Source organism: Ciona robusta, chromosome 14 (genome assembly GCF_009617815.1).
Source record: "Ciona robusta chromosome 14, ASM961781v2".
NCBI classification, from domain to species: Eukaryota; Metazoa; Chordata; class Ascidiacea; order Phlebobranchia; family Cionidae; genus Ciona; species Ciona robusta.
In genome coordinates, this window is record NC_143248.1 from 287,431 (window position 1) to 315,202 (window position 27,772).

Consider the following 27,772-nt stretch of genomic DNA (forward strand, 5'->3'; position numbering starts at 1 on the left):
GTTCCATACACCTCGTGCAAATTCACCTTATGTAACTTGCTGGTGGATTATTGGATTTAGATTTTCATGGTTAACAGTTTTCAATCTACAGACCACGATTAGAAACGCGATAATAACACGTAAGCTTAATCTACCACACAGCAAGTTTTACATAACCTGCCTAAAGATTTAGTCTTATAATATATTCGTGTTGTTGTCGAAAACACGCCCGAGGCTGCAGAACAACGTAAATCCCCAACTCTAACCAAAAACCACGGTTTGTTGGGGGATACAGCGTGTATCATCAGGGAGAAATAAGCCAACATTTTGTTATCGATGAAGGATGCTCAAAATTAAATTTGCGCCGCGCCAGCATTTTTCATTCCGCAGTTCAATTTCGCACGATATTTTCAAAACCTGTTTCGCTTTTTAAATTTTAGTGGGACCTTTGAGCCACATTGAGCATGTTAAATGCGGCGAGAAAAAAGAATGAACTCCCTTTCTTACCCCACCCTCCTATAGACTTACATATGGGTTACAGCACAAGGAATCCACATAAACAAGCTAGCAGCAAGACCTTGAAATACGATTCACAATTTCCGCATTTTTTGCCGTTGATTCTCTGTCATATTAGTTATTCGAACGTCAAGCGTTATTGAAAAGTAAGTCACCCGTCTCCACCAGCGTTTACTTCCTTTCATGTCGTGTAAAAATAATTAAATCGATTGTTTCTCCAATATATCGGTTTCGTTACGACATTATCTATAAATATAACGTTAATGCAAAGAATGTAAAACATTTGAAATTAAAAGCGGAATATAATATAGCAAGACGACTGTCGTTTCCGGCCACGCGATGATAAAGCATGTTGCATTCACTCGTATAGAGTAGGCTGGGGGAAGACGGTATCCCATCTTTCCCCACCCTAATATATATAGTATATGGCAGTTATACGTTGGGTTTGGTTTTAAAGACACTGCACCACGACAAAGAACCAGCGAGAAAGTGTTTGCCGGAACCACTATGGGCGATTTGTTTTGTTTGTTTGTGGCGGGGGGTGTTTAAACACAGTGTTAATAGTATTAAATTAAGTTACAAAATTTCTAGTATATATAGTTTAGAAAATCCATAGTTGATCACTGTTTGTTTCTTAAATAAAACGAAATCTTTTTTAGGCGTTTAGAAACCAAAGTTATTCAAAGAAGAAGAAAGCCAAAATAGACAACCAAGATGAACCCGTTACGTCTGGTTTAGAGACAGGTGCGCTAACCACCTATGTTCCACGCCGCCGGTGCAGTTCTGCATCGTTACGTCTTGATGAATGACGCGCCGATGTAAACGTTCTTCGACAAAGCGTTTCAGATAAATAAAGTCTAGACTTAACTGCAACAACTTCAAAATTGCAAGACGGTAAAAAACAAAAATTTTCTGTTATTTTTTTTTGGACCAAGCTTCGAAATCTAAATAACGATGGATGACGCGTATAATTTATGACGCAACATAATAACAATTGTGACTAATTGATCAGCCATCCATATAAAAAACATCTTTTTTTAACAGAAACATTTGATTACAACTGACTAGAAAATCCGTGTTTTCGAACTAAACTGTTTTTGTTGACTTATTTTAAACTTGACAGCAACAGTATTTCAATTACAAGAGTCATGTTGAACTAGTAAGCTATTTTATTACTTTGGCCGCATGGAACAGAATACAAGTGTAGCATCCCACCGGTGTAAGGCTGGCAGTTAAACAGGGATAGAAAGAATAAAAATGACTTAAAATTAACAAAAAAAACATAAGATTCAAAGGCCCAGTAACAATAACAGATATACAATGTATGGTCAAAGTATACGATTTTAAAAAGCAAGGAATTTTAAACCCGTTAAACACTATATAGTTGGCGACCAAAACCGAAATCAACTCGGTTCTAATTCTCATTCGTTCATAAGCGATTGTAGTTTCTGTTGCAAGTCGTCAGGCAAACTCTCCATCAAATCATGCATCTGTTCGTCGCCTAACTTCGCTTTATCATCAAGTTCCCTTTGCTCCATTATAAGTGCCGACTTCATCTTGATGTAATGTTCGTAATCCGCAAACTACAACAAATATACGTCGATTACAACTTTGTACTTTCAATAAAGAAATCACCCAAAACAATCACCCATAAAGTTACATACGTGGTAACTCGTAATTCGCAAACTAAAAAAACGTGCGGCAGAATGGGATGTTGTTAGTACATACATTCCATAACTTCGTAAATTTTCTTTGCCCATCCTACCCCGCTGTGCTAAACAAAATTTTCATTTTTTTTATTGTTTTGACTATACAATATTTGTTATAATTGACCAGTACTTTATTCACCCTAATATCAAAAACTAAACCTCAGTCAATGAAATACATCATGTGTACAACATACACACACCTGTTCTTGATTAAAATAACCAGCGAGAATTTCCGACACAGTTTTCTGCCGACGATCGATGTTCGCTTTCAATTGCTTCGCTTCTTCGTGTTGATCCGATAACTTGCGTCGTTTCTCAACAAGCTGTTCCTGTAATATATCATCGGATGTGAGTTGGTTTGTACGGTCGAAAACGACAGTCGTTTTTTTTGGTTCATACACCTCGTGTCCGCTTACAAGTTACCACGTATGTAACTTATTTATCCTCGCATGGCGGGGCAACGACAGTTGTTATAACACGGATGTTTTGTTTCATACACATCATGCCTGCTTACGAGATACCACGTATGTAACTTGTTTATCCTCGCATGGCGGGGCAACGACAGTCGTTATAACAGGGGTGTTTTGTTTCATACACCTCGTGCTAGCTTACGAGATACCACGTATGTAACTTATTTATCATCACATGGCGGGGCAACGACAGTCGTTATAACACGGTTGTTCTGTTTCATACACCTCATGCCCGCTAAGGAGTTACCACGTATGTAACTTATTTATCCTCGCATGGCGGGGCAACGACAGTCGTTATAACACGGTTGTTCTGTTTCATACACCTCGTGCTAGCTTACGAGATACCACGTATGTAACTTATTTATCATCACATGGCGGGGCAACGACAGTCGTTATAACACGGTTGTTCTGTTTCATACACCTCATCCCCGCTAAGGAGTTACCACGTATGTAACTTATTTGGCCTTGCATGGCGGGGCAACGACAGTCGTTATAACACGGTTGTTCTGTTTCATACACCTCGTGCTAGCTTAACTTTGTGGTGATTGTTTTATGTATGGCTGATAATTTGGACAACCCATTAGTGACCACTGGGTTGAAGCAATTGCCGGTAAGTGTCTTTGCCCAAGGACACATACGCCCACAATGTTGGTAGCAGCGACGGGCCTCGGATCGAACCCATACCTTCGGCTAGAGACATGGCTAAACACTTTGGCACACCACCGAACCCAGACACCAAAAACCCCATTTAATATCATGATCTTACCCGTTCTTGGTCCTCAGTGTCCGGGTGTAACATCTGTATCGTGTTCTCCACGCGCGCCATCCTCCCTGACAGCGAGAGAAGCAGATTGATGATCATATCAACATCATGAACAAAGCTGTTGTATTTTTCCTCCTCACGATCCGTGCAAACATCTTGTACACTCTTAAGGACCTGTCTTCCCAAGCTTTCATTCTCGCGCATTTCAACTTGAAGTAAATCTTTCATGCTGTCAAGTTCATCCAGCTTTGTCTTGATGCTTAACACAAGTTCCATCTGCGAACAAGTCGGTTAGAAAATACTGTGGTGTAAGATGGATATTGTTAGAGCATAATATCACATATTTCCTCGTCGTGTTTTGAACAATTATCAACGTTCTTTTGAAGTCGTGAGAATACGGTTTTATAATTTCTGTGAATATTCTTTGTTTACCACCAAATGGGACGAGAAAATAGATTGTACCATCTCCCCCCACCCTACCATGAGTAGACATGTATGATTCGTTACCTTCTTCGAGTTGATGTCTTCCACGTCGTCTTGATCTTCCTCCGATGAGATCTCACCGTCCGCAATCTTTTCTTTGATTAAGTTTAAGATCTTTGCTTTTGAAGCTGAGGTCTTGTAATAATTAGATGATGCGGGTAGCGTGTCGTTATTCTTGCTATCAGTGCTGTGGAATAATATAACAAGTTAATTACATTGATTGATGGTATATGTGAACAAACATATAAAACTTTATCCTCGCATGACGGGGCAACGACAGTCGTTATAACACGGGTGTTCTGTTTCATACACCTCGTGCCCGCTTACAAGTTACCATGTATGTAACTTATTTATCCTTGCATGGCGAGGCATCGACAGTCGTTAAACACAGGTGTTCTGTTTCATACACCTCGTGCCCACTTACAAGTTACCACATATGTAACTTTGTAGGTGATTGTTTTTTAAATGTATGGCTGACAATTTATAAAGGGGTCACTGGTTTGGGGCGATCGAGTATCTTGCCCAAGAACACATAAGCCAATGGTTGCACCAGCCATAACCTCCGGGTAAGAGACAGGTGCACTAACCGCTGTTCCGTGGCGCCAACAACTTTCTCGTTGCAAGGCGCGCCGTAACACAGACACAGACAAGACGAACCAATTACCGCCGGTCAGGTTTAGGATAATACGCGACGCGTCACTCATTATGCAACAGCTTACTGAACAAAACAACAAAACGGAATGGAAAAGTTGGTAATTTTCTACTTGGGCATTAAATTGGAAAATGTCTGATGACGAGACTGGACAGTTTTAAATAATAAAGGAATTCCACAATTTGGTTGTGCATTAAGGAACCAGAACACACGACGAATACAAAAGCTATCTCGTGATTTGCAACTGGTCCAACATCAAAATTTAATTCTAACTCTAAAATACAAAATAGACACGAATTGCGGTAATCTCATAAAACGATTTTAAATTATGTCCTTTGACTTTAAAGACGGCGCGGGATCAATAAACTAAAGCTTGTGGGTAAATCAATCATGGTATGACGTCATTATAAATACTTCAAAGCCAAGTTTAAAGTAGAAACGAGACGTTTGAATGTAATTTGACATTGGACATTCAAGTAGTAAGTGGCAAGCCATTGAAAGTAATTTAAATTGCTTTGGACTTCCAACGTACATTCTCCTCTTTACTGAGAATGAATGAATGAATGTAACTTATTTATCCTCGCAAGGCGGGTCAACGACAGTCGTTATAACACAGGTGTTTTGTTTCATGCACCTCGTGCCCGGATATTCTGTTTTATACCCCGTAACCCCTGAGAGTTCGAGACACCACTCTACCACGGCGCCGATATATTGTATTATAACGTCATGAAAACAACCTGTCAACAGCCACAAGCCATACATGGTGTAACCGCGTGTCAAACCTAAAGTGACAGCTGCAGTAATTTGTGTCAAATCATCACCTTGCTACAAACCAATGTTATTGGACACGTAAGTGCAGATTCTATTTGGCCACACACATGCATTGGCCTCATGTTTTTCACACGAATTTATTTTTTATATTTTCTACAAAAGTTTTTTTTTTACATTTTTTTTAAACAAAATCTGGGGTGACATTGTTAAAATACAGTTACACTCATAATTGTCAAACATAGGAAACCTCATTGATTAATGTGGTGAATGCAATATACTTTGGCTCTGCTTGTTTGTATAGACACCTAACAGCAGGGTGAATTTGTATAATATATATTTTCACAAATATTCTACAGATAAAGTTTTATTCTACGTGGCCATTCATTAAATCACCGCTCTCTTTTTATTAAGATTGACATCTTACGTCACATAAACCACTGGCGTCAAAACGTGTTGTGTAAATCGAATTGTTACGTCATAATAGCCGAACATGATCGAATAATTGGCACTGTGATGCAGTCATGTATAAAAGGTATAAATACCAACACAATATATTCAAAACCAATTACGGTTGTCACAAACCATAACGAGGACGTATTATTGCAACAAATAACATATAGTACTGTGGGGTAAGATGGTTATTGTTATTACATAACATCCCGTATTTCCCAACCGTGTTCAGCTAAGTGAACGCGCATATTGCATTAAATAACATCGTGTATGAAATATAATATTTAATTTACAAAAGTAACACTGACTAAATTTTGTGCTTGTTTACTAGTGTAGTGGTAATGTGAATATTAAAATATTACGTTGATATTTTGTTTTAAAACAATACGTCGATTTGAAATGGCCCCCAGTATTATCATAACTTTTATCTGTCTCTTCGATTTCGATTTCGGTAAAAAAAATACGAAGACAGGATATAAACGTCGTCATAATACGTTCTGTTACGTCACACAGAAGGCACAAGGTGCAAATTTACGCGATAAATTAACAGCAAGCGATTTGGTAAAAGGTGTGACGTTGTTGATACGATTGTCATTAATCGGCATGTGACGTCATTTATAGCCCAAGATTACTTTTGGCGTGACTTAACTATGTAGCGATGCATTAAACGTGATGTCGTTTACACTCACGTTTTCAGGTGTAACGTTATTAGCAGGTTTAATTCACACGTACTGGTGACAGCGTGTGTTTAAGTTGTATTCAATCGTTGTGAAAATAGCAAACAAGTATAAGAAATAGGTTTCCAGTTAAAACTGCATCGTGACGGTTAGGTTTTGTTATTCAAGTTCGTGTGTTGTGTTAATAAAAATAAACAATAATCCAATAAATCATTAATATGGGCGTATGCGTGTTTGGGCAAAACACTTAACGACAATTTTTCCAACCCAGTGGTTACTAATTAAAAAATCCCCTAAAAATATCTCCCACAAAGTTACATACGTGGTAACTTGTAAGCGGGTACAAGGTGTATGAAACAGAACATAACGACTGTCGTTGCCCCTCCATGCGAGGATAAATTACTTACACACGTGGTAACTTGTAAGCGGGCACGAGGTGTATGGAACAAAACAACCGTGTTATAACAACTGTCGTTGCCCCGCCATGCGAGGATAAATTACTTACACACGTGGTAACTTGTAAGCGGGCACGAGGTGTATGGAACAAAACAACCGTGTTATAACAACTGTCGTTGCCCCGCCATGCGAGGATAAACTACTTACACACGTGGTAACTTGTAAGCGGGCACGAGATGTATGGAACAGAACACCCGTGTTATAACAACTGCGTTGCCCCGCCATGCGAGGATAAATAAGCTCATCCATTTAACAAAGTTAATCTAGACCACACGTTAGTTCGACAGGCGCATAAGGTCCACATACGTCAATGCCCTTCGTAATCATGCCAATCAGACAAGTAGTAATTATCTAAAGGTCAAATTACAACAGAAAGCATATACAACATGTGTTTCGAAAATATAGAAAACATCAGTGATCTAACCACTTCAATGCATATGTGAAATTACTCTAAAGTAAACAAACACCAACCTATATTCCAATAACAGCAGAAAAACTCAACCTCCTAAACACTATGGTAATTCCTTATTAAATTAACGTTATGTCTTTTGTTTGGTAAACCAGTTGCGTAAATGAATAAATTATGATTGATCAGAAGACAATTATTAAACCATTATTTTCATTACTATGTTTGTATTCAAAACACCACCAGTGTAATAAGATACCGATAAACAATGCACTTCATGATCATACTACGTCATAATGAATACAACATATAATATTGTGGGGCAAGATGGGATACTGTTACCACATAATATCCCATATTTCCACATCGTGTTTTAACAACATTCTTTTAGAGTCGTGAAAATACGGTTTTATATTTTTGTAAATTTTCTTTGTTTACGGAAAAAAACAATGAAAACCATCCTATCATACCTCACCCTACTATATATGATAACACGTCCCGCCTTTTCCCCTTTATAAATTAACTTACATTTGAACATGGCTTTGTTGGGCTTTCCTTCTACGATATCTCATTCCCTCGTCAGCGATTTCGTTCGTTGGAAGAATTCCTTTTATGAAGGATTTTGTGTTGCTTGCTGTTAGGAACTGGATAAAATATAGGGGTTAGTCAAACGTCAAACGTAATGAATGAATGTAACTTATTTGTCCTCGCATGGCGGGGCAACGACAGCCGTTATAACACGGATGTTCTGTTTCATACACCTCGTGTCCGCTTACTAGTTACCATGTATGTTTATTTTTCAGCATAGCCGAAAATTTAGACAACCCGTTAGTGACCACTGGGTTGGAGCAATTGCCGTTAAGTGTCTTGCCCAAGGGCACATACGCTCGCAATGGTAGCAGCATCAAGCCTCGAACCCATAACTTCTAGACTAGAAACATTCATGCTAACCCACTGTTCCACCGCACCAGATGAACAACACATACCTGTGCAAGCTTCTTATCACCATTCATTATCTTCGTTGTTAAATAAGAATGTTGGTCATTAATAGCAGGGGGGACTTCGGGTAATAATGTTACATCGGGTAACAAGGGTTCTTGGGAGACTTCGGGGGTTACCTGGGGTAAAATATTATAAGAAATATATCGGAGAAAATAATCACTCACAAAGTTACATACATGGTAACTCGTAATCGGGCACAAGGTGTATGAAACAGAACACCCGTGTCATAACGACTGTCGTTGTCCCGCTATGCGAGGATAAATAAGTTACGTTTATAAACTCGTACCTTAACTGGAGACTTCTCAGCCTGCTCTTTACCGCCATCTTCCGGTGGAGCTTCGATGGTAAATACATTCTCATAATCCTTGCGTTCCCCGACGGCGTGAACGTTTTCATATCCGTCGGTTTTCCTATCGCTAGGTGTCGCACTGGAGTCGGAATCAGTGTCTAATAAGTATGTAACTTCATTGTAGGTGTCTATGGTTGGTGGGGTAGAAATACCGTTGCTATGGGCAACAGGTAGCGTTTGTGACGTCACTGTTGCATCTGTTGTTGCGGTTTCTTTCAATTCTTCATCCAATAATTCTCTAAAAAAGAGAAACTTTTTCGTGAATGAAAAGTTAACAATAAAATAAGGTAAAAAAATATGGTTGCGTCAAACCTTGAAGGCTGGGAATGACGGTCAAAATCGTTGGAATATTTTAACGTTTTTATACCCAATGAGCTGAAAAAACATTATTTTATGTTTCGCCTGGTAGCATAGGTAACAGAATGAATAAAATTTAATATAATTTGGTAAATTTTAACTTACATGACATTTGTTGGAGGTTTGCCGGGTAAATGAGGGGGAGGGGGAAAGTGCTGGGATCTCCTGCGCTCGGAAAATCTTCGAATAAGTTTTTCAGTTTTTTCATCCACTTGTTTAGGAGGTGGGGGTGGGGGTGGAGGGAGCTTGTGGCTTGGGGTGATGATACGATTAGATGAAGACGATCGGACTTTTGTGACTACTTTCTCATCATCTTTGGGGGACTTTACAGGAGAATTAATTTGCAGTTCGAGAGAAGAGCGAATCTTTTTCTCATCTTTTGTTTTCTTTTTTCCTCGTGCGACTCTATAAGTGCCGGTGTCAATTGCCAGGGAAGATTTTTTTGAGCTTTTTTGTACGGGAACAGTTTTTGAATCGTCCTTTAAAAGTTCAGTTTCGGTTTTTGGAAGCTTTGGGATTGTTTCCAAAACTATTACTTCGTTTTCCGACTCCTTGGGTTCAACCTTGGGTTCATTATCTGGAACTTTTGGCTCATTTTCTGCGACTGTTGGTTCAGTATTTAGTACTTTTGTGTCGATCGCGGTAACTTTTACATCGGGCTGCTTGGAAGTAATTATTGGATCTGATGATTTGTTGCAAACATCGGAGGAAGGCACAGAAGCAGTGGTTCTATAAATAAATATAATCGTATGAAAAATAATGAAAATTATGACGAGAAATAGGAATTTGAAAAAAACAATCATCAAATTTACATGCATGGTAACATATGTGGAAGAAACTTAACGGCAATTGCTTCAACTCAGTGGTCACTAATTAGTTGTCAAAATTGTGAGCAATACAAAAAAAGAATCACCCACAAATTTACATATGTGGTAACTTGTAAGCTAGCACGAGGTGTAGAAAACACAACACCCGACTGTCATTGCTGGATAAACAAGTTACACACAACACTCACCCCGTTGCTTCATGTGGTGGTGGGAAATGTTCTTCCCCCAACGCAGCCATCTTCCCGATAGAAGTTGACGATGTTGAAGAGAAAGATGATAAAGTGCTGATGGTGGTGGCCGATGATGCACTGCTGCTGTGGGTGGATGGAACTTGGTAATATGGGCAATATATAAGTGATTGTAATTTATTAATCCTGGTATGGGGGGCAATGCCAACGCTATGCGAGGATAAACAAGTTACGTTGTTTCATTTTTCAGGGACTTTTGGGTGTTGGGGTAATGGCCAAATTTGGTCTAAATCCCATGTCCTCAACAAGGACCTCACACATATATAATAGAATGTGCATATACAATGTTGGGGTAATGAACCAACTCTGGATTAAACCCCAGGTACACAACAAGGACCTCACCCACATAGAATAAACAAATATAAAAAATACATTTATTCATTCATCCATACATAGTGTTTAAGCAACATTAAATACCTGTTAGAATATCTATGTCTTGGATGTCTTCGAGGAGGAGCTTTGATCTTTTCCATCAGAGGTATACGCTGTGGTGGAAATATATGTTTAATTTGTGTAATAGAGGAAAGATTAATTCAAGTTTAAGTAGAAGAATTAAACACAACAAGGTTTTCGTTTTTTACCGACTGTCACATATTGCTCTCTAGCGCCACAGGTGTTTGTGGTAGCGAAAACGATCAATTAGTCATTTTGTTTTTTGGATAATTTTCTACAAGATTATATTTTGATCCGAAACCTAAATAATGTTACCTCATCCTCACGGGTTGGTTTGTGAAGCTCCTCACTATTGCTGTGTTCGCTTGTTATAACTGGGGCTGTGGAAATAAAGGAATTTAAATTTAAATTTAATATTTTTAAACTCCCCGTGAAAGGGAAATGACGGTCATTGTAACTTGTATGTTCTGTTACATACACCTCATGTCAGCTTACGAAATGAACCAACAGAATACAAACTGTTACATACGTGGTAACTTGTAAGCTGGCATGATGTGTATGAAACAGAACACCTGTGTTATAACGACTGTTGTTGCCCCACCATGCGAGGATAAACAAGTTACATACGTGGTAACTTGTAAGCAGGCATGATGTGTATGAAACAGAACACCTGTGTTATAACGACTGTCGTTGCCCCGCCATGCGAGGATAAATAAGTTACATACGTGGTAACTTGTAAGCAAGCACGAGGTGTATGAAACAGAACACCTGTGTTATAACGACTGTTGTTGCCCCACCATGCGAGGATAAAAAAGTTACATACGTGGTAACTTGTAAGCAGGCACGAGGTGTATGAAACAGAACACCTGTGTTATAACGACTGTCGTTGCCCGCCATGCGAGGATAAATAAGTTCATTCACATCCAAGAACCAAACAGCCCACCACCTGTCGCGTTCAACGCATCATCTGTGTCATGGATGTTGGCGTGTTGTTCATGGATGTTCACGGAGGATCGGCTCCTCTTACGAGGTTCATCAATCTCCTCCAATAAAGATGAAGTCGATTTTGTTCTCGGGATTCTGGAGGAAACGAACTCAGTCATCAGTCATTAAGGATTAGTCATTTATATAAAACATCGCGTTTTTAACAGGAACTTAGAATGGAAGTTCCTGAGCTACTTAAAGATAAAATAGAATTGCTTTTTTATGACAGAATAAAGTTAAAACCTTGAAAAACCACATTACCAATTACCATGTTACTATATGTACTTGTGGATTATTATTTATATAAAGTATCATAAATGATTCTGGGGCATGCATGCATACCCTGCATACCCATGTTAGGCGCCTATGATATGATGTCTATATTATGTTTATTATAAAACTTGCCTGTCAAACTTTGCGCGTGTTTCCTTGAAGTTACTTTTCTTCCTCACGCTACCAATGTGTTCCATATATGGCTGGGGGGTGGAACGGTGGCTGCTACTACAGGGGATGAAAGGGCGTATGTAAATTGTATATCCTGGTATGGCGGGGCAATGACAGTCGTTATAACACGGGTGTTCTATTTTATACACCTTGTGCCCGCTTACAAGTTACCACGTATGTAACATTATTTATCCTCGCATGGCGGGGCAATATTCAAGAGTTTTTTATGAAAACCATTTTTTATTAAAAATACCTCGGTTTTCTATTCTCACTCATATCCACGCTGTCCCTGGTCCGATGTTTATCTGTTTCATCGCTATGTGATGTGAAAAGACTCGTTGAGGAAACGTAAGATGCTCCAAGCTGGTTGCTGTCAAGTACAAACAAACATTGTATTTCTTATTTTATTTTAAAAAGAAAACTGAATTTGGTGGCAAGTCAGTAAAAATTGCCAGGTTCGAACAAGAACTAACTGTAGCTTTGCAGGTAATTCCCTTCTCTTGCTTGTTTTATTTGATTTAATCTTCGCTATCTTATTGAAACAACTAAATGAATTGATGTTATGTTTTGGTATGGTAGGGTGGGGGAAGATGGGACACCTGATCATTCTATTTTCTCTTCCAATTTGGTAGTAAGCAAAAAACATTTAAAGAATTATAAAACTGTATGTTCACAACTCCCATGCACCGTTGTTAATTGTTTAAAACACGATAAGGATATTTGGATATTATGTGCTAAAGGGTATCTTCCCCCACACCACTATATATCAACTTTAATGAAAAAACCAGGCGATCACTGTAAAATAGAAAACATGCTTACCTTTCGCCCCCACGTTTAGCTTTGGAAATATATTCAAAAACTGCTTTCCGCTTTTCAATGTCTTTCCCTGCATTTGTCGGTGTCAACTCAGGTTTAACGTCGATCGAAATTCTCCGATTTTGTGGCGAAAGCACCATATTTGGTGAACTTGATTCATCGGATGTGTAACTAAGTAATATTGTTATTAATATTATGTTTGAACGCAACGTGTGTTGGTAGAATATTATGCAATGTAGAATTAAGTTTATAAACAAGGATATTCATGTCACTTATGGAAATTGCACACAGAATAATATGAAATAAAGTTTAAACATTTTCGTGCCTAATGCAATGGTTTGTATATAGATAGCCAAGTGGTGAAGAAAGAAAATTAACCTTTTATATAGAGGGCTATACTAGATTTAACTGCGTTCTTGTTGAACCAAATGTCGGGATAAAATAAATGTTTTTAAATACAGCCAAAAATAATATTTTCCATTGTGCGTGGCAGAAGTAACATAGCGTTATGGGTAATTAATTGAAGTCTAAAAGAAGTAGTGTAATAGAAGTAACAAACAAATAAATAATTAACAAGAACTACCTTGGCAACAAATTACGAGGCAAAGATTCTGCCTTCCTACTGTAATAAGTAGGACAAGGTGGAGTGGTGCGGTGTGCGGGGGCATGCCTGATGAAACATGCAGGAATTAAGGATCATGCAACTTAAGAAAAGAAAATCATGCGGTTCAACCAATGTTGGCGTATGTAAAGACACTTAACGGCAATTGCTCTAACCCAGTTGTCACTAATGGGTTGTTTGTATTGTCCGTTATATATTGTCAAAAAAATAACCAGAAATAATTACAAACACGAGGTGTATAAAACAAAACACCCTTGTTATAAGGAACGCCGATACTCCGCCATGTGAGGATGAATAAATTACATCCATTCGTATTTCATGCTGGGTAACTTACTTAGCACGAACGCCCGCAGATTTTGGACGAGGCCTCGTTTCATTCGGCGTTTTATTGTCGGCACATTTGCTTGTGATCTGCGGACTGGTTTCATCAATCTCGTTGCCATGGGAACGGGATCTGAATTGGAAATAAGAGTTTGGAACATAGGATGCCTATCAGATTTTTAGGCCATATCCTGAAGGTGTTACCTGTTTAATTGGTGCTTTGTTACCAATTAACCATTACTAAGTCTATATGTATCCAGATTTTAGACAAGGGTATCCTACAGAATTTACTCTGCTGTTACCATGTGTCTATACAAATGGGCAGGGCGACATTACACCGTATTCACCACATTAATCAATGAAGTTAGTTACCTATGTTTCATGCTATAAATTAAACTACATTACAGCAATGATCTGATGCTACGAAAACGTAACCAACAAAAATCAAGTCCAACCAATTGTTATTAATAGAGAAATATATTTCGCCTAAATGGCATCGTCAGTATCTTATTTAAATACAAGCAATGTTACCCTAGGGCCTGGATGGTATCCGTAATTAAAATTGTGACACCTATAGTTATAGCTTAAATAAAACATTAACAAAATTTGGAAGAAATTCTCTGAACCTGGAATGTATTACAGCTGGGTGAGATTGTTTTTGTGTCGGGAACAGAAAGTGCTTTCGTTTATCTTCAAATGACTGGTAAGATTGGGAAGCTGTCAAATCTTTCCGAGTGAATGAAGTCACTCGTAACACCTGGGATAAAATTATCAATCTATAAATAGTCTTCTGGGGGCATAGGCGCCAAACCTGGGGTGGCAGGGTAGGCAGATCAACCCTGGAATTTTCTCACTGTATCAATACATAAACCTGACAAGCAATACTTTAACTTATAAGATACATAATTAATGCAATTTAGGAATTCCAGGGTTGGCTGTCTACATTGACAGCTTGTGTTTCGTTTGCAAAACCTGTCCATATCCTTAAGTTATTACCTTTGATTGGTTCTTTATTACTAATTAACCTTGTTACCATGTAATTGTGTACGATGTACCCAGATTATTTATTCACGTAGAGTATTATAACAGATTCCATGCATGCATTTTTATGTTAGGAGCCTGCGACCATAAAATTCCCATTTATGGTCCTGTAGCAAGTCACGTAATAGGACCTTGGATTACGCTAAAGTTGTCTCGAAAATATTCGTCTTACCTTGCGCGACATGTCTTTAATATTATTACAATACGTTTCATCTGGGGCTCCAAACGCGTCGTCTTGATTATCAAGATCAACCTCCTTGTAACCAGTGGGCCAGTTCCTGTGAATTAATGAATGAATGTAACTTAATTATCCTTGTATGGCGGGAAAACAACAGTTGTTATATCGTTATAAGACAGATGTTCTGTTACATACATGGTAACTCAAATGTAGCACAAAGTGTATGAAACAGAACACCAGTGTTATAACGACAAATAAATTATTAAGTTAAAAATATAAAAAATAAGTGTTGCCGTGTAAGAAAACATGTATATATATATATATAACATGAATTAAAATATTTACCTATTGAAATTAAATTTTTATTTTGAAATTAATAATAAAAACATCACCTGCTGTCCCTCTTTCCAGATTCCACTTTATTTTGAACAGCTGGTTCAACAGAAGGCCTCGGACTTTCAGAAAACCATAGTAGTTCATAATTCTCGCTCGTTTTCGGTTCAAGTTCTTTATATTGTCGCTGGCCAACACTGGAATGTTGTAAGGAACGTAGAATAGAAGGGAGATTGTCGTTTGTTGCAACATTAGGTTCTTTGTGGACGTTTTTATTCCAGTCTTCAGCTTGGTCAACATTTACAATGTCGTCCTTAGATTTGCTAACTGATAACTTCGGCTGCTGGTTTTGCGATGACCAGTTTTGTAAAACACTGCTAAAATCGGAAGATTTAGTTCGACGGTGCGTTTGGGGTGTCTTCCAAATCACCCCATATTTGTGCTTTCCCTTGAAAGGGTCAGACTGGTCAGATAGTTCGTTTGAACCACTACGAGCGTGTTCTGGGGACCTGTCATACTCCCCTGTTGTTTGAACTTTTTGATCCGGTGTCGCAATTTCCGAATAACTTGTCGCGTCTCTTAAATGTTGATACGTTGGCGATCGTTCTATGTCGTGTTTTTCACTGTTAGGCGACACGGTAACGCTTGTGGTCACCACGTTACGTGAATTACCAACGGACATAACACCAAATACTCGCTCTTGTCTCGTTTTTTCACTTGATGGTAAATTGTGGGTGGAAGTGTGTTGGTCGTCCTATGAAACAAACATCACTGAGAGAATGAATGTGGATTGTTTATTTTTGAGTGGGCGGGGCAACGACAGTTGTTATAACACAGGTGTTCTGTTTCATACACCTTGTGCCCGCTTACAAGTTACCACATATGTAACTTTGTGGATGATTTTGGACAACCCATTAATGACCACTAGGCACACCCACACAATAGTAGCAGTCCAAGTAACTTTGTAGTTGAATACTCACCTGCATCACATGACTTCTCGCATGATAATTCTTCATGGCTTGCACGCTTGATATATCACGGGCAGGAGGGTCAGGTACATCACGAGTATGATTGGTTTTCACGATTTTCGCATCACAATATTTAAACTCCGGTAAATTCTCCATTTCCAACCCTTCACCCCCGCTACGAGCGTGAGGGGGCGATGTTAAAGTTTCGTCACCTTTTTCACCCCTGCTATAACGAGGCTCATTATCATGGAACGGTGACTTCCTTGCGAGACTACTTCTTCCCGCATCCGGAACTCGAACACCTTCCTCGTACGGAGGATGATGCGAAAGTTTCTCGAAAACGTTTTTCTGCTGCGTCACAATACCAGCGACGGGTTTTGACGGAGATTTTCGCTTACTCGTTGCTCGGTTGGAGCCGATATCCGCTCGATGCGGTTTATCCAAGTTATCTAAGCTTCCACGCGAGCTAGACATTGTGCCGGAACTTCTGGAGCTTGAGACGCTCAACCGACCGCTGCGATAAGAATGTTGCGAGTGTTCTGATATGAGAGAATCTTTTGACCCGTTCACATCGCCCCGAATCGCTGATTTCAAATCTCCTGACTCGTACCAGCCCTTAGACCTCCGTTGTGGTTGAGATAGAAGGTGGAATCTTGGTTGTGATGCGGGACTACCAGGGTAGCCAGGTGATCTCATGTTCTTACGATCGTCATGCATATATGTTGTATCATCGGGATGTTTTGATGCGTGCCACGATCTCGGTCGTTCAGTGGGAACCCCTCTGTCCCTAGCCCTGTATAATGGATGTGGATGCGACATTAAAAAGCTAGTATTGGAATATGAATATGTGGTTTTTCAAACAGTTCTATAGTAGGGTGGGGTAAGATGGGATACCAATAGCATCTACATCTCATGTCCTTATTATGTTTTACGGGGCTCTTTTTAAATCTTATGAAAAGAGAATGAGAGATGTCCCATTTTACCCCACCTTGCTACATATATATTCCCAAACAGTTGTAGTATTATGTCAGATATATTCTACAGGTTTACAGAATTGAACTTTAATAAATGCAAAGACAAACACACAACATCATAATAAAAGTTATGTAAAATAATTTTCAAATAGAAAAAAAAGCTCAAAAATATTTTTTTTAATAGTAAAAAAAGACAAAAAGTTAAAACGAGACAAAATTAGTTAGTTTTAGAAAAGCATGCGTAACTAGATTCAGTTTAAACATAGTTTGACAATGATGTAGTGAACCACTGAATTCTACGGTTTCCTATGACGCGAATATACGTCACACATAAGCACATGCGTTTGTACTCAAACCAAAAACCTTCACCACATGTATTACCACATATACGCCCATATACGCGATATAATACTAAGTGATAATCGGCTTATGAGCAACTAAAGCATTCTTGGTGAGTTAGTTAATATGTATACGCGCATTTAATATACGTCTACTGCTATTTACTAAACGCTTGCAGCGACCATTCTAACGTCACTAGGTTTTGAAACTAATTATCGTTACGGCAGATGAAAAGAAATGGATTTACAAAACACTAGCTGTAAATATACAGCAACAAAACAATCGACTAGCGCTAAACGAAATCGTAGATGTTCGCTTATTGTTTACTTTATAACTATATTAACTATGTAGAAACAACTATATAGCTATTATAACTGTAGAGACAAATACATATGGTTTACAATACATACTGATATACAGTTACAAAACATTCAACTGACGCTAACCAAGCAGAACGCTCGTCTACTTCACCCTACAATCCATATTTTCCAACTAAACATATTCGAACGTTCCCCAAACAAGTAAAACATGAACGCAGACGTTTCTAACCAGACACCGACGTTCGTCTCACTTGTGTTTTTCTAAGCGTTTATTCAACAATTCTGACTCATGGGGCAAATCACATAAAATCGTCTCTTCTCCTGCGGTCACACTTCTGCTTCTCCTTTGCCCCCCTACCATTAACAAGCTATATAATACAGGATAGAGCATTGCGGGTTCCTCAGGAGCTCCTAATACAAATCCAAACGCAATTAAAGCTCTAATTCCCGCTCAACAGTCTGGACTAAGGTCATTACTTTGCATTTGCCGTGGGCAATACAACTAAGTAATATGTCTGTCGGTCTGTGAGGCGACTAAGCTACGATTGTTTGCCTTAACACGCCTCAATGCCCAGCCAGTATCTCACTTTTTCGAATCGAAATGATGTATATAGTACTGTGGGGTAAGATGGATAATGATAGCACATAATATCCCATATTTCCTAGCCTCGTTTTTAACAACTAATAACGCCTTTTACACGTAAGGAAACGGTTAAATAATTCTGTAGATATTACCAGTTTACCACTAAGTTGGACGAAAAATAATGAAAACATTGACGATTGACCATCTTACCCTATCCTAATATATCTTCTAACTTCACTATTGCTTTCCTCATATCAACTGAAACTGACTGAACTAAAGCTGACAAATATGTGGCCACACTCATACAGATACACGCAACACATACTGTACAGATGTTATACGATCATTCCGTCAATATGTTGTACAAATATAAACCAATGTTTCAGCAATATGACACCCCTATGTTTTGTTCCAGTGCGAAACTAAACCCGAGCGCAAAATAATTTCAAGATGAATCATAAACAAGGAACTACAGTGCGAATTGGGATTTACAGAACGTATAGTAGGGTGGGGAAAGATGGGACACCTTTTGATTCTCCTTTCCTATCTCATTTGGAAGTAAACAGAAAATATTTACAGAGTTATAAAAACCGTCTTATCGCAACTTTAAAAAGCGTTGATAATTTGATTGGGAAATATGGGATATTATGTGCTAGCAATATCCCATCTTACCCCACACTACCACACAGCTTAACAGGCAATGACTTTCATCATTGCCGGCGACACGCTGTATTTGTTAAAGAAAACAACATCAAAGGCCTTTCAATGTTGATTACAATACAACACATAAGTGTCAATTTTATGCCGACAGTTTATTTATCCGACGTAGTATGGAGTAAATTATCGAAGTTACGGTATTATAACAACTAATGTAATATGTGGTATTTCAGGTTCCATAGTTGAATGATACATCTCGTAGCTAGGTGGTATACATATATATTTGCGACGTCATTTATATATATATTAGATATGCACTATAGTACTGTAGGGTAAGATGGGACACCGTTAGCCGATAGTATCCCATATTCCCCAACGGGTTTTCAACAATTAACAACTCTTATTTAGAGTCGCAGACTCGCGAGAAATCGGATATATATTTCTGTAACTATTTTTATTTATAAAAAAAAATCTCCCATCTTACCCCACTCTACTATATAAAACCAGTTTCCAGGTATGAGATGAAAACCGTCTGTTGTTTTTTTCTCAAGTGGTTTCCCGCTGTTTCGCACAATACTATTACGTCATAATCGTTGGAAATAAAAGAATTTTAGATTTTTTTTAAGCTTTTTTTTATCATTTGTATTTCGTTTTGTATCAGCTTTTGATAATTATTTTATTTTTTTCATTTTTTTATCAACATATTTATCAGTTTTCTATCAGCAGTCACCGCGACGCCATGTGTGTTCTGCAAGGTAAACACGATCGGAATCCACAGAGGTTCAAAATATCGATCGTCGCATTCCATACATGGGTTATAACGTGTGGTTTCGCTATCCATCAAGTGTTGAAAATATAAGTGGTATAGAATTATTCTAAAATAGAAAAAAAAACTTTTTGTTGTAAAATTTTTGTTTTTGATTTTATTCAAAAATTATTCTTTTAATTTCTTTATTCAAAACATTTTTAAAAAATGTCAAATTTTTTAACAGATTATTAAAAAAAAACAGTTTTGGTTGATTTTTTGCAAAACTTCGCAAGTATGGATGGTTTAACTTGAATTTTCAATAAAAATCAAGGTTTTGGTCTGGATACTTTTAGTAACAGAGTTGGGTATCAATTTCCAGCAATCTAACAGAGTGACGACCACAAGAATAGATGTCTTAACAGTAACAAGATCTTGAATTTATTGAAAACCACCAAAACGTAACATTCCAAGTCTTGTTATTCAGCAGCAGACAAAAGATTGGGCAGAATTTGCTTTATAATTGCGAACATAAGACACCAACAGTTTACGGTGAATTACACGTAATGACAATCGTGCGCGGAATCTTTTAAGCGGGGATAAAATAACTTTGATTTGAGTTTAAAGCAGGTCGAATTAAAACGGGTGAAATTATGTTGTAATGTCAATCGCATATGTATGAAAACATTAAATATAATGTTGGTAAACAATAAATATTTACAGAATTATATAACCTTATCCTCACGACTCTAAAATACCGTTGTTAATTGTTCAAAGCACGATTAGAAAATATGGGACGTATGTGCTAACGGTATCCCATCTTACCCTACAGAACTATAATATAAAATAGGAAAATACAAAATTATACCATAATTCCTATAAATGTAATAAATGCATTGTAATACATTACCTGGCAATTGATAAGTGTCTACACAATGTACTCCTAGCACGAGTGACGCGTATATTCGGTCCAATAGTCCGTGTATAATCCAAAGACATACCTAATCACTAATCTACTTTATACACCGCTTCCATACTTTCCCTTGCAGGTTTCTTGGGATAATAAATCTGCCATGCGGGTAATACTGTTCCACTGCTGTTCTTACCAGTAACGTGGGATCTGTTTAAGTCAACGAAGAAACGCGACATTGTTTGGCGAAACAACAAAATCTGAAGTGTTGGCCTCTCACAAACCAATTGTACTAGTCGCTTGTTTAAAACGTTCAACACCACGTTAAATAAAAGAATAACATAATACACTTTCTCACAATGGTTCGTACACTTGCCAATTATGTTGGTATAACAAGCAGCATGAATAGGGGTGAAATAATCTCTCATTTCGTCGTGAAACGAGTGCTAATGAAAAAGGCGTGTAATGGCCGGGGGTAATTAAACATTCAGAATAAAAGGAATTGTAAGAGTTGTTATCCGATACACGGTTAAGACTACGATTTAACAACCAATATTCAATGAGTTATAAACCGTACTTGCGACGGGTATAACATATAGTACTGTGGGGTAAGATGGGATACCGTTAGCACTTAAATCCCACATTTTCTGATCGTGTTTCAAACAATTAACAACAATTTTAGAGCCGTGAGGATACAGTTTTATGATTCTTTGAATATTCTTTGTTCACCGCCAAATGGGACAAGAAAATAGATTTAAAAGATGTCCCATCTTACCCGGAACCTACTACATATTCACATGACATAGCAAGGCAATTGTGACGCACATAGCTAAATTATCGTGGGTTGAAACCGCTTGAGCCTACTTGAAATACCACGCTAGCAATTGCGCCACGAAACTCAAAGTCTCCCGAGTAACAAGTATTTCAAGGCTACTTAACACGTACGACTTAATCGATATTTTCCTTACAATGGTTTGTGATGTCATAATACCTAATGATTGGGCACAATGTGTAAAGGCCAATATTATGCGAGTGACTTTGCTATTGTATTCGCTTGGAAAGTAAATTAAAACTTTCTGGAGACGTTTCATTTAATAATACGTTCATTTGATGTACAATTCGGTTGTGGTAACTGAATGTTATAATTAAAGTGGGCAAGACGGAACATGTAAGCTTGTTCGAGCTGTCAAGGGAGGATCTCCCATCCATTGACATTAAAGCTGCTGTCGCCGGGTGAGGTCCATGCAGTACAGCTTTGTTGTTTGGGCAATGGGCAAACTTTGTCCTAAATGTCAAACCCAATGGCGTGCCTCACTATAGGTCTTCCCCCATATAGAATACAATGTTGGGATAATAGGCCAACTATGGTCTAAATCACATGCCCCAATGGCTTGTCTCACTACAGGGCCCACCCATATATATAACAATATACCATAATTAGAAACTTACTTTCGAGCTCGTAGTTTGACTGGCGGTCCTTGTGTGACGTCAGAAGTGCTGGGTTGTTCTAGTCGCTCGTTCCTACCACTTGGTGGATAAGGAGCTGCAATAAAATCAACCAGGGTTTTCATTTATTATATTTCTATGCCTTCTATATTACTGTGGGCTAAGATGAAAAAGAGAGTGAAAACACGTCCCATCTTACCCCAACCTACTATGGACCATCTTACCCCTATATAAGTTAAGTACCTTGGGTTGTAGCGACATCAGGTGTCGTGTAATCATCATCAAAACGGTGAAGTGACGATTGTGACGTCACGAGCTCGTCTCTTGACGAATCGTATTCGTTTTCGATTGTACGTCGGGGTGCCTCTTGATACGTATAACTAGGTTTGGTGATGTAATAATCGTGTCTTTCATGACGTAGGGGATACGAGGGGTGAGCAGGTGGTATACCCCTGTAAGGAACAATAGATGTATTAAACATGCTGCTACCATTGTGGGCATATGTGTCCTTGGGCTAGAAACTTAACGGTGCTCCAACCCAGTGGTCACTAATGGGTTGTCTTAACTGCAAGCCATACAAAAAAAACAACCCCCTACAAAGTTACATACATGGTAACTCGTAAGCAAGCACAAGGTGTATGAAACAGAACACCCGTGTTATGACGACTGCTGTTGAATCGCTATCGCTGCATTTATAATCATGCAGAAACATTACGTAATGTTAAAATGTGGTTTATAGTTTTGTAGTGAAACATTAACAACCGCTCTACCATTAACGAAAAAGACGACGTGTGTGCGGTTCAAATTTTTATTTTTTTCATGACGTCTAGAAATTCCAATGACGTCATTTTAAACTAACAAATTTTAGAACACTGGGTATTATAATTTTACCAATACTAAAATGATCTGGTGTTACGAAAACGTAACAGACAAAAATCAAGTCTAAACAATTGTATAATAAAAGTTACATATTTCGCCTAGATGCCATCAGTGTTTTATTTAAATAATTAATGATCAAAAAATGTCAATACATAACATAAATAAATTAATATGAAGTGTTATCACTGGGAAATAGGAAATGTTACGGTTCGTGTAACCAGCGCTGGTGGCGTCCATTGTTCGAGACAATGGAACTTGGTTTGCCAACAATGGCGATTATTAACGCGACGCTTTCCCACGAGCGCAAATAACTTGGTTGATTGTTAATTGGTTTCAATAACACGCAAGCAAAATAATGTATCGGGGTTCGGATTCACAACAAACGTCTTACTTATAAGATTGCTATAATTGCTGATTTGTTCTACAATTTAAAAACTTTTACCCGAGTAGTTTTTACCCACATCGTGTCTTAACGACTGTCGTTTTGCTGCTAATTTCCTTCTCTTCTTTTTTTTTTTAAATTAACCTGACCTTTGTTATTGTATTTGAAAAGATAAATAGAAAAATATATTTGTCATGTTAACATATAGTAGTGTGGGGTAAGATGGGATACCGCTAGCACCTGAATTCCCGTATTTTCTGATCTAATTCAACTAACTAACGACGTTCTTTTAGAGTCGTGAGGATACGGTTATACAATTCTGTAAATATTCTTTGTTTACTACAAAATGGGACGATAAACGAGAATAACACCATGGACCCTCTCACCCCACCCTACTATATCTTAAAAACTTTTTAAATTTACCTGTTATATACATCGAATATGATGTCACTTGTGCTACGTAAACAATCAGGATGCGTCCATTCATCCATTACGTCACAATCACATAACAATAATCATAACATATTAGTTCTATGACGTATTTATGACGGGAATAGCTTAAACATAAGTACACAGACTAACTGTAAGAATAATGACGACACTTTCCACGGTTTAGTTAATATTTAACTAACTTTATGATGCCATATATATGTCTGGCTACATATCATTGAAAACATAACAAGTTGCCATCCAACAACGTGTGTTATATCCAACAAACATAGCAGCTTACATACAAAGCTACGCCTCACGACGTAACAATACAATTCATAACTATGTATGACGTAGACAACCACGCATTATGTCCAGAATAGAATTCAAGTAAAAGTTCATTATTACGAAAATTTCAATTCACATTGTTAGTTGTGACGTAACACATTTTATCTATGAGGTAACAATAGATATTATGGCACGGTTCAATAGCTTTTATACTTTTAAATCTTTTTATAAAACGTATTCAGAACTTATAATATATAACCTGTTTATAAAGTAACATATACAAACAATTATAAAAATGTTGTGCATAACTAAATACAAACCATTACAATTTTTCATTTTTCTATAAAAAGACTTGTAATAGCTAACTTGTCTATATAAAACAACTTATATATAACATTTAAAGCCAATTGGCTGCAAAACATTACAATTTTCCATCTTTTTATAAAAACATCCTAAAAACTTGCAACGTTTTATCTGTCTACAAAGAAATTTATATGTATACAACATTCAGCCAGCTACCTAACATTACAATGCCTTTAAATAACAAAGCAACACATCACATGGGAACCATATTCAACTAATACCTCGCACACACGAATGTATTTCTTGGGTAAATAATGACGTCATGGACTAAATACACACGTTGGAATTACAACGACTGGCGCAGTGAAGTTGGAAGTTATAAAGCATTACACATCAATACAATGTTGTGGAAAGGTACAAGGGTTTCAAGTAAACTGTTAAAACGTCACCATAACACTTCTGCATAATCAGCATAGGAATCATTAATTTTAAAGAATTAGAAAAATATTAATTGTTTATTTGTGTGTATTTTTAAAAATGATTGCATTTAAGTGATTTATGGATTCAAACCATGATTGTAAAAGAATATGTATATACATATGTAGCTTATAGCCTATATATAATATAGACTCTGTCTCTATCATACATGTAGAGAACTGCGGCCTGCGAGGTAAGATGGAACACTGCAAGAATTTTTAACAATGCTGCGTGTCCTGAAGCGACGTTATATAATTCTGTAAATACTGTTTACCACCAAATGCGATAAGAAAAGAGAATAAAAACATGAACCATCTTACCCCATCCTACTATATTTTACTTTAAATAAAAAGTGGCGGGTCCACGACAGTCGTTATAACACGGGTGTTCTGTTTCATACACCTTGTGCCTGCTTACAAGTTACCACGTATGTAACTTGGTGGATGATTGATTTAGGGGATATTTTTTGTAATGTATAGATAACAGTTAAGACAACCCATTAGAGACCACTGGGTTGGAACAATTGTTATTATTATTAAGTGTCTTGCCCAAGGACACATACACCCTAATATTAATAACAGGAAAACTAACTTTGACAAAAGTTGGGCTTGCATAATTTGAAAGCTTGTCTTGCAATTTTAAACAACACAAATTTCCAAGAAATAACCAAGTCAGCACATTAACAATAGTACTACTCTGTAATACCGCCATAAAATGTCATAAAAGCATTCGGTTTTTATGCAAGTTTAACTACATTCAAGCACAACAGTTGCAACGCTATAGAATATTTCTGTATTTTGGTAAAATACTTTGATTTAAAAGAGTCTCATATTTACTTATTACAAACATTTTGTGAACTAAAACTAAAATATTATAAACCAAAGCACAAGATTAATCACAAGCAAACGCCATGGCAGAGTGACTGATCAGCGTACATTGTGTATCTTTGATTACTAGAATCACTTGTTACCAGAATTAAATTACCCCTTCTCCATAAAGCATGTTTATGATGCGCAAATAAAACAAAACAAACAGAATTTTGTCGCATACAAATCAAATGTAGTCCAAGTCTCACAGTCTGTCACAGATTTATTTGGATTTGTCACCATATATTTTGAAAATTTTCGCAGCTATTTAATTGATTTGATATATATAGCTTATATAGGTGTGGAAAGATGGGACAACTTTAGCACCTAATATCTAAATATCCTGATCACATTTTAAACAATTAACAATGGTCTATGGAAGTCGGGGGGTTTAGGAACCTTTGAATTTTTTCTTTGTTTACTACAAATAAGATAAGAAATTAGAATAAAAAGGTGTCCCATCTTCCCTCACCCTACTATATGTAATGCCCGTACCTTTCAATCTCCATCACAAGGTTTTGTTGGGAAGCTTTCACAAGTTGTATTGCTTCATCCCTCATCCCATTGAGTAAAACATTATTAATGCTATGAACGACATCCCCAACAAATAAACCCCCACCCTCAGCTTTGCCTCCAATCTCCAACTGAAACAAAGTTACTTTAATTTTTAAATAAATTACAAACAAAAAAAAGAGTACGAGCTTATTATTTTTTTTAAAACAATATTCAAAGGGTGATCCCACCCTCCTCCTATATGCACCCATGATACATATATTATAAATATATAATTCTTTATACTGCTAATTTAGTTAAATAGTAGAGCATAAAGATGAACAGAGAATGTTAAGGAAATTATAGTTGTTAAAACTGGCGTATTAGCGATTTTTTTTCTTAAAAACTATTTTTCTTAAATGAGGCATGTATTGTATAGCATTAGCCCTAGCAACACACTAACACCAGTAACTGTAAAGGTAGCGAAAAAGTTTGGGAAATAAAATGAGTCCCCAGTAAAAAGTTTTGGAAGCTGTGACACAAGGAAACAATTAGGCTTGCACAGGAAGTAATACTGGTATTAAAATGAAAATTATACCAACTATTTCCGGACCTTTAACTTTACAAGTATATTGCTGTGTTAGAAATTTATATTTAAGTTCCAAAATTCCCCCGAAATTATTATGAATTTTATTATAAATTGGAAAAATTCTGAATGTGAGAAAAATAAAACTTTTCTGCAGAAATCTGTTTGGTTTTGTTAACTTAAATATATATATATGTTATATATATTTCGGCATAAAAAACAAAATTTGTTATTTTTTTCCATGATATATACATATACATTGTACATATAAATTAATATATATGTTTTTTGTAAACTTACCTTAGAAATAACGAGTGGTTTATTGCTTTCCCATCCACCTTTAATAGAGAAACCCCACGGGCGGCCACCATGTAATGTTATTTCTATCCGTTCTCGTCTTGACATCTCACATAATATATTTCAATCACTCATTATGTTACGAATATTTTACTTGAACCAGAAATATGGAGTAAAACAAATAAATAGAGTAAGCTGAAATTCAATATCATAAAAAATTCAACATCATTTAATAAGAAGTACTTTTGTAAGATCTAACAAGACCTTTAGCTTAACCCATGTTTCCTAGTCATGTTTTAAACAATCAACAACGTTCTTATAGTTGTAATGATGTCCTATTTAATTTTATACTAATTGTACCATAGATAGGCCTATTTGGTAAATAAATGAATGAATACAGTAAGCTGAAATTATATTAACTACTTTTTATATATTAAACACATAACATAACATGAGAAGACGAGAAGTCTAGCTGTTTGAAATAAGACACCACAAATTGCTGGTCACATAATTCTTGCCACTTTGTGATTTAAATTAGATAAACAGGATTTGCCACGCATAATTAAACAATTAGTTGTATATAC

General features: G+C 37.1%; 1 protein-coding gene across 8 annotated transcripts; it reads right to left on the bottom strand.

Moving 5' to 3' along the window:
- Nucleotides 1-1,646: 1,646 nt before the first annotated feature.
- On the bottom strand, nt 1,647-27,403 carry LOC149724640 (uncharacterized). 8 transcript variants are annotated; one of them, XM_089892604.1, is made up of 25 exons: nt 27,192-27,403; nt 26,309-26,457; nt 22,433-22,641; nt 22,193-22,286; nt 16,228-17,008; nt 15,307-16,001; nt 14,909-15,014; nt 14,322-14,452; nt 13,709-13,828; nt 13,336-13,422; nt 12,756-12,923; nt 12,190-12,306; nt 11,898-11,993; nt 11,455-11,588; nt 10,824-10,888; nt 10,533-10,600; nt 10,056-10,181; nt 9,146-9,769; nt 8,621-8,921; nt 8,319-8,450; nt 7,861-7,976; nt 3,945-4,107; nt 3,441-3,713; nt 2,405-2,533; nt 1,647-2,078 (listed from the first exon to the last, which is right to left on the bottom strand). In XM_089892604.1, the coding sequence occupies exons 1-25, from the start codon at nt 27,294-27,296 to the stop codon at nt 1,917-1,919; spliced, it is 5,151 nt and encodes a 1,716-aa protein (XP_089748730.1). In that variant the 5' UTR covers nt 27,297-27,403; the 3' UTR covers nt 1,647-1,916. The 8 variants fall into 8 exon arrangements, with proteins under 8 accessions (XP_089748730.1, XP_089748731.1, XP_089748729.1 ...); XM_089892605.1 differs by having other exon boundaries at nt 10,056-10,178; nt 11,452-11,588; XM_089892603.1 differs by having other exon boundaries at nt 11,452-11,588.
- Between the last annotated feature and the right edge of the window lie 369 nt (nt 27,404-27,772).

Excerpts from the sequence above, each read along its gene's own strand:
- LOC149724640 (XM_089892603.1), bottom strand. The coding sequence starts at position 27,296 with ATGTCAAGACGAGAACGGATAGAAATAACATTACATGGTGGCCGCCCG. Across the intron at positions 14,453-14,908 it reads TTAAAGACATGTCGCGCAAG|GTGTTACGAGTGACTTCATT; the intron begins GTAAGACGAATA and ends ATTTTATCCCAG. Across the intron at positions 3,714-3,944 it reads AAGACATCAACTCGAAGAAG|ATGGAACTTGTGTTAAGCAT; the intron begins GTAACGAATCAT and ends ACTTGTTCGCAG.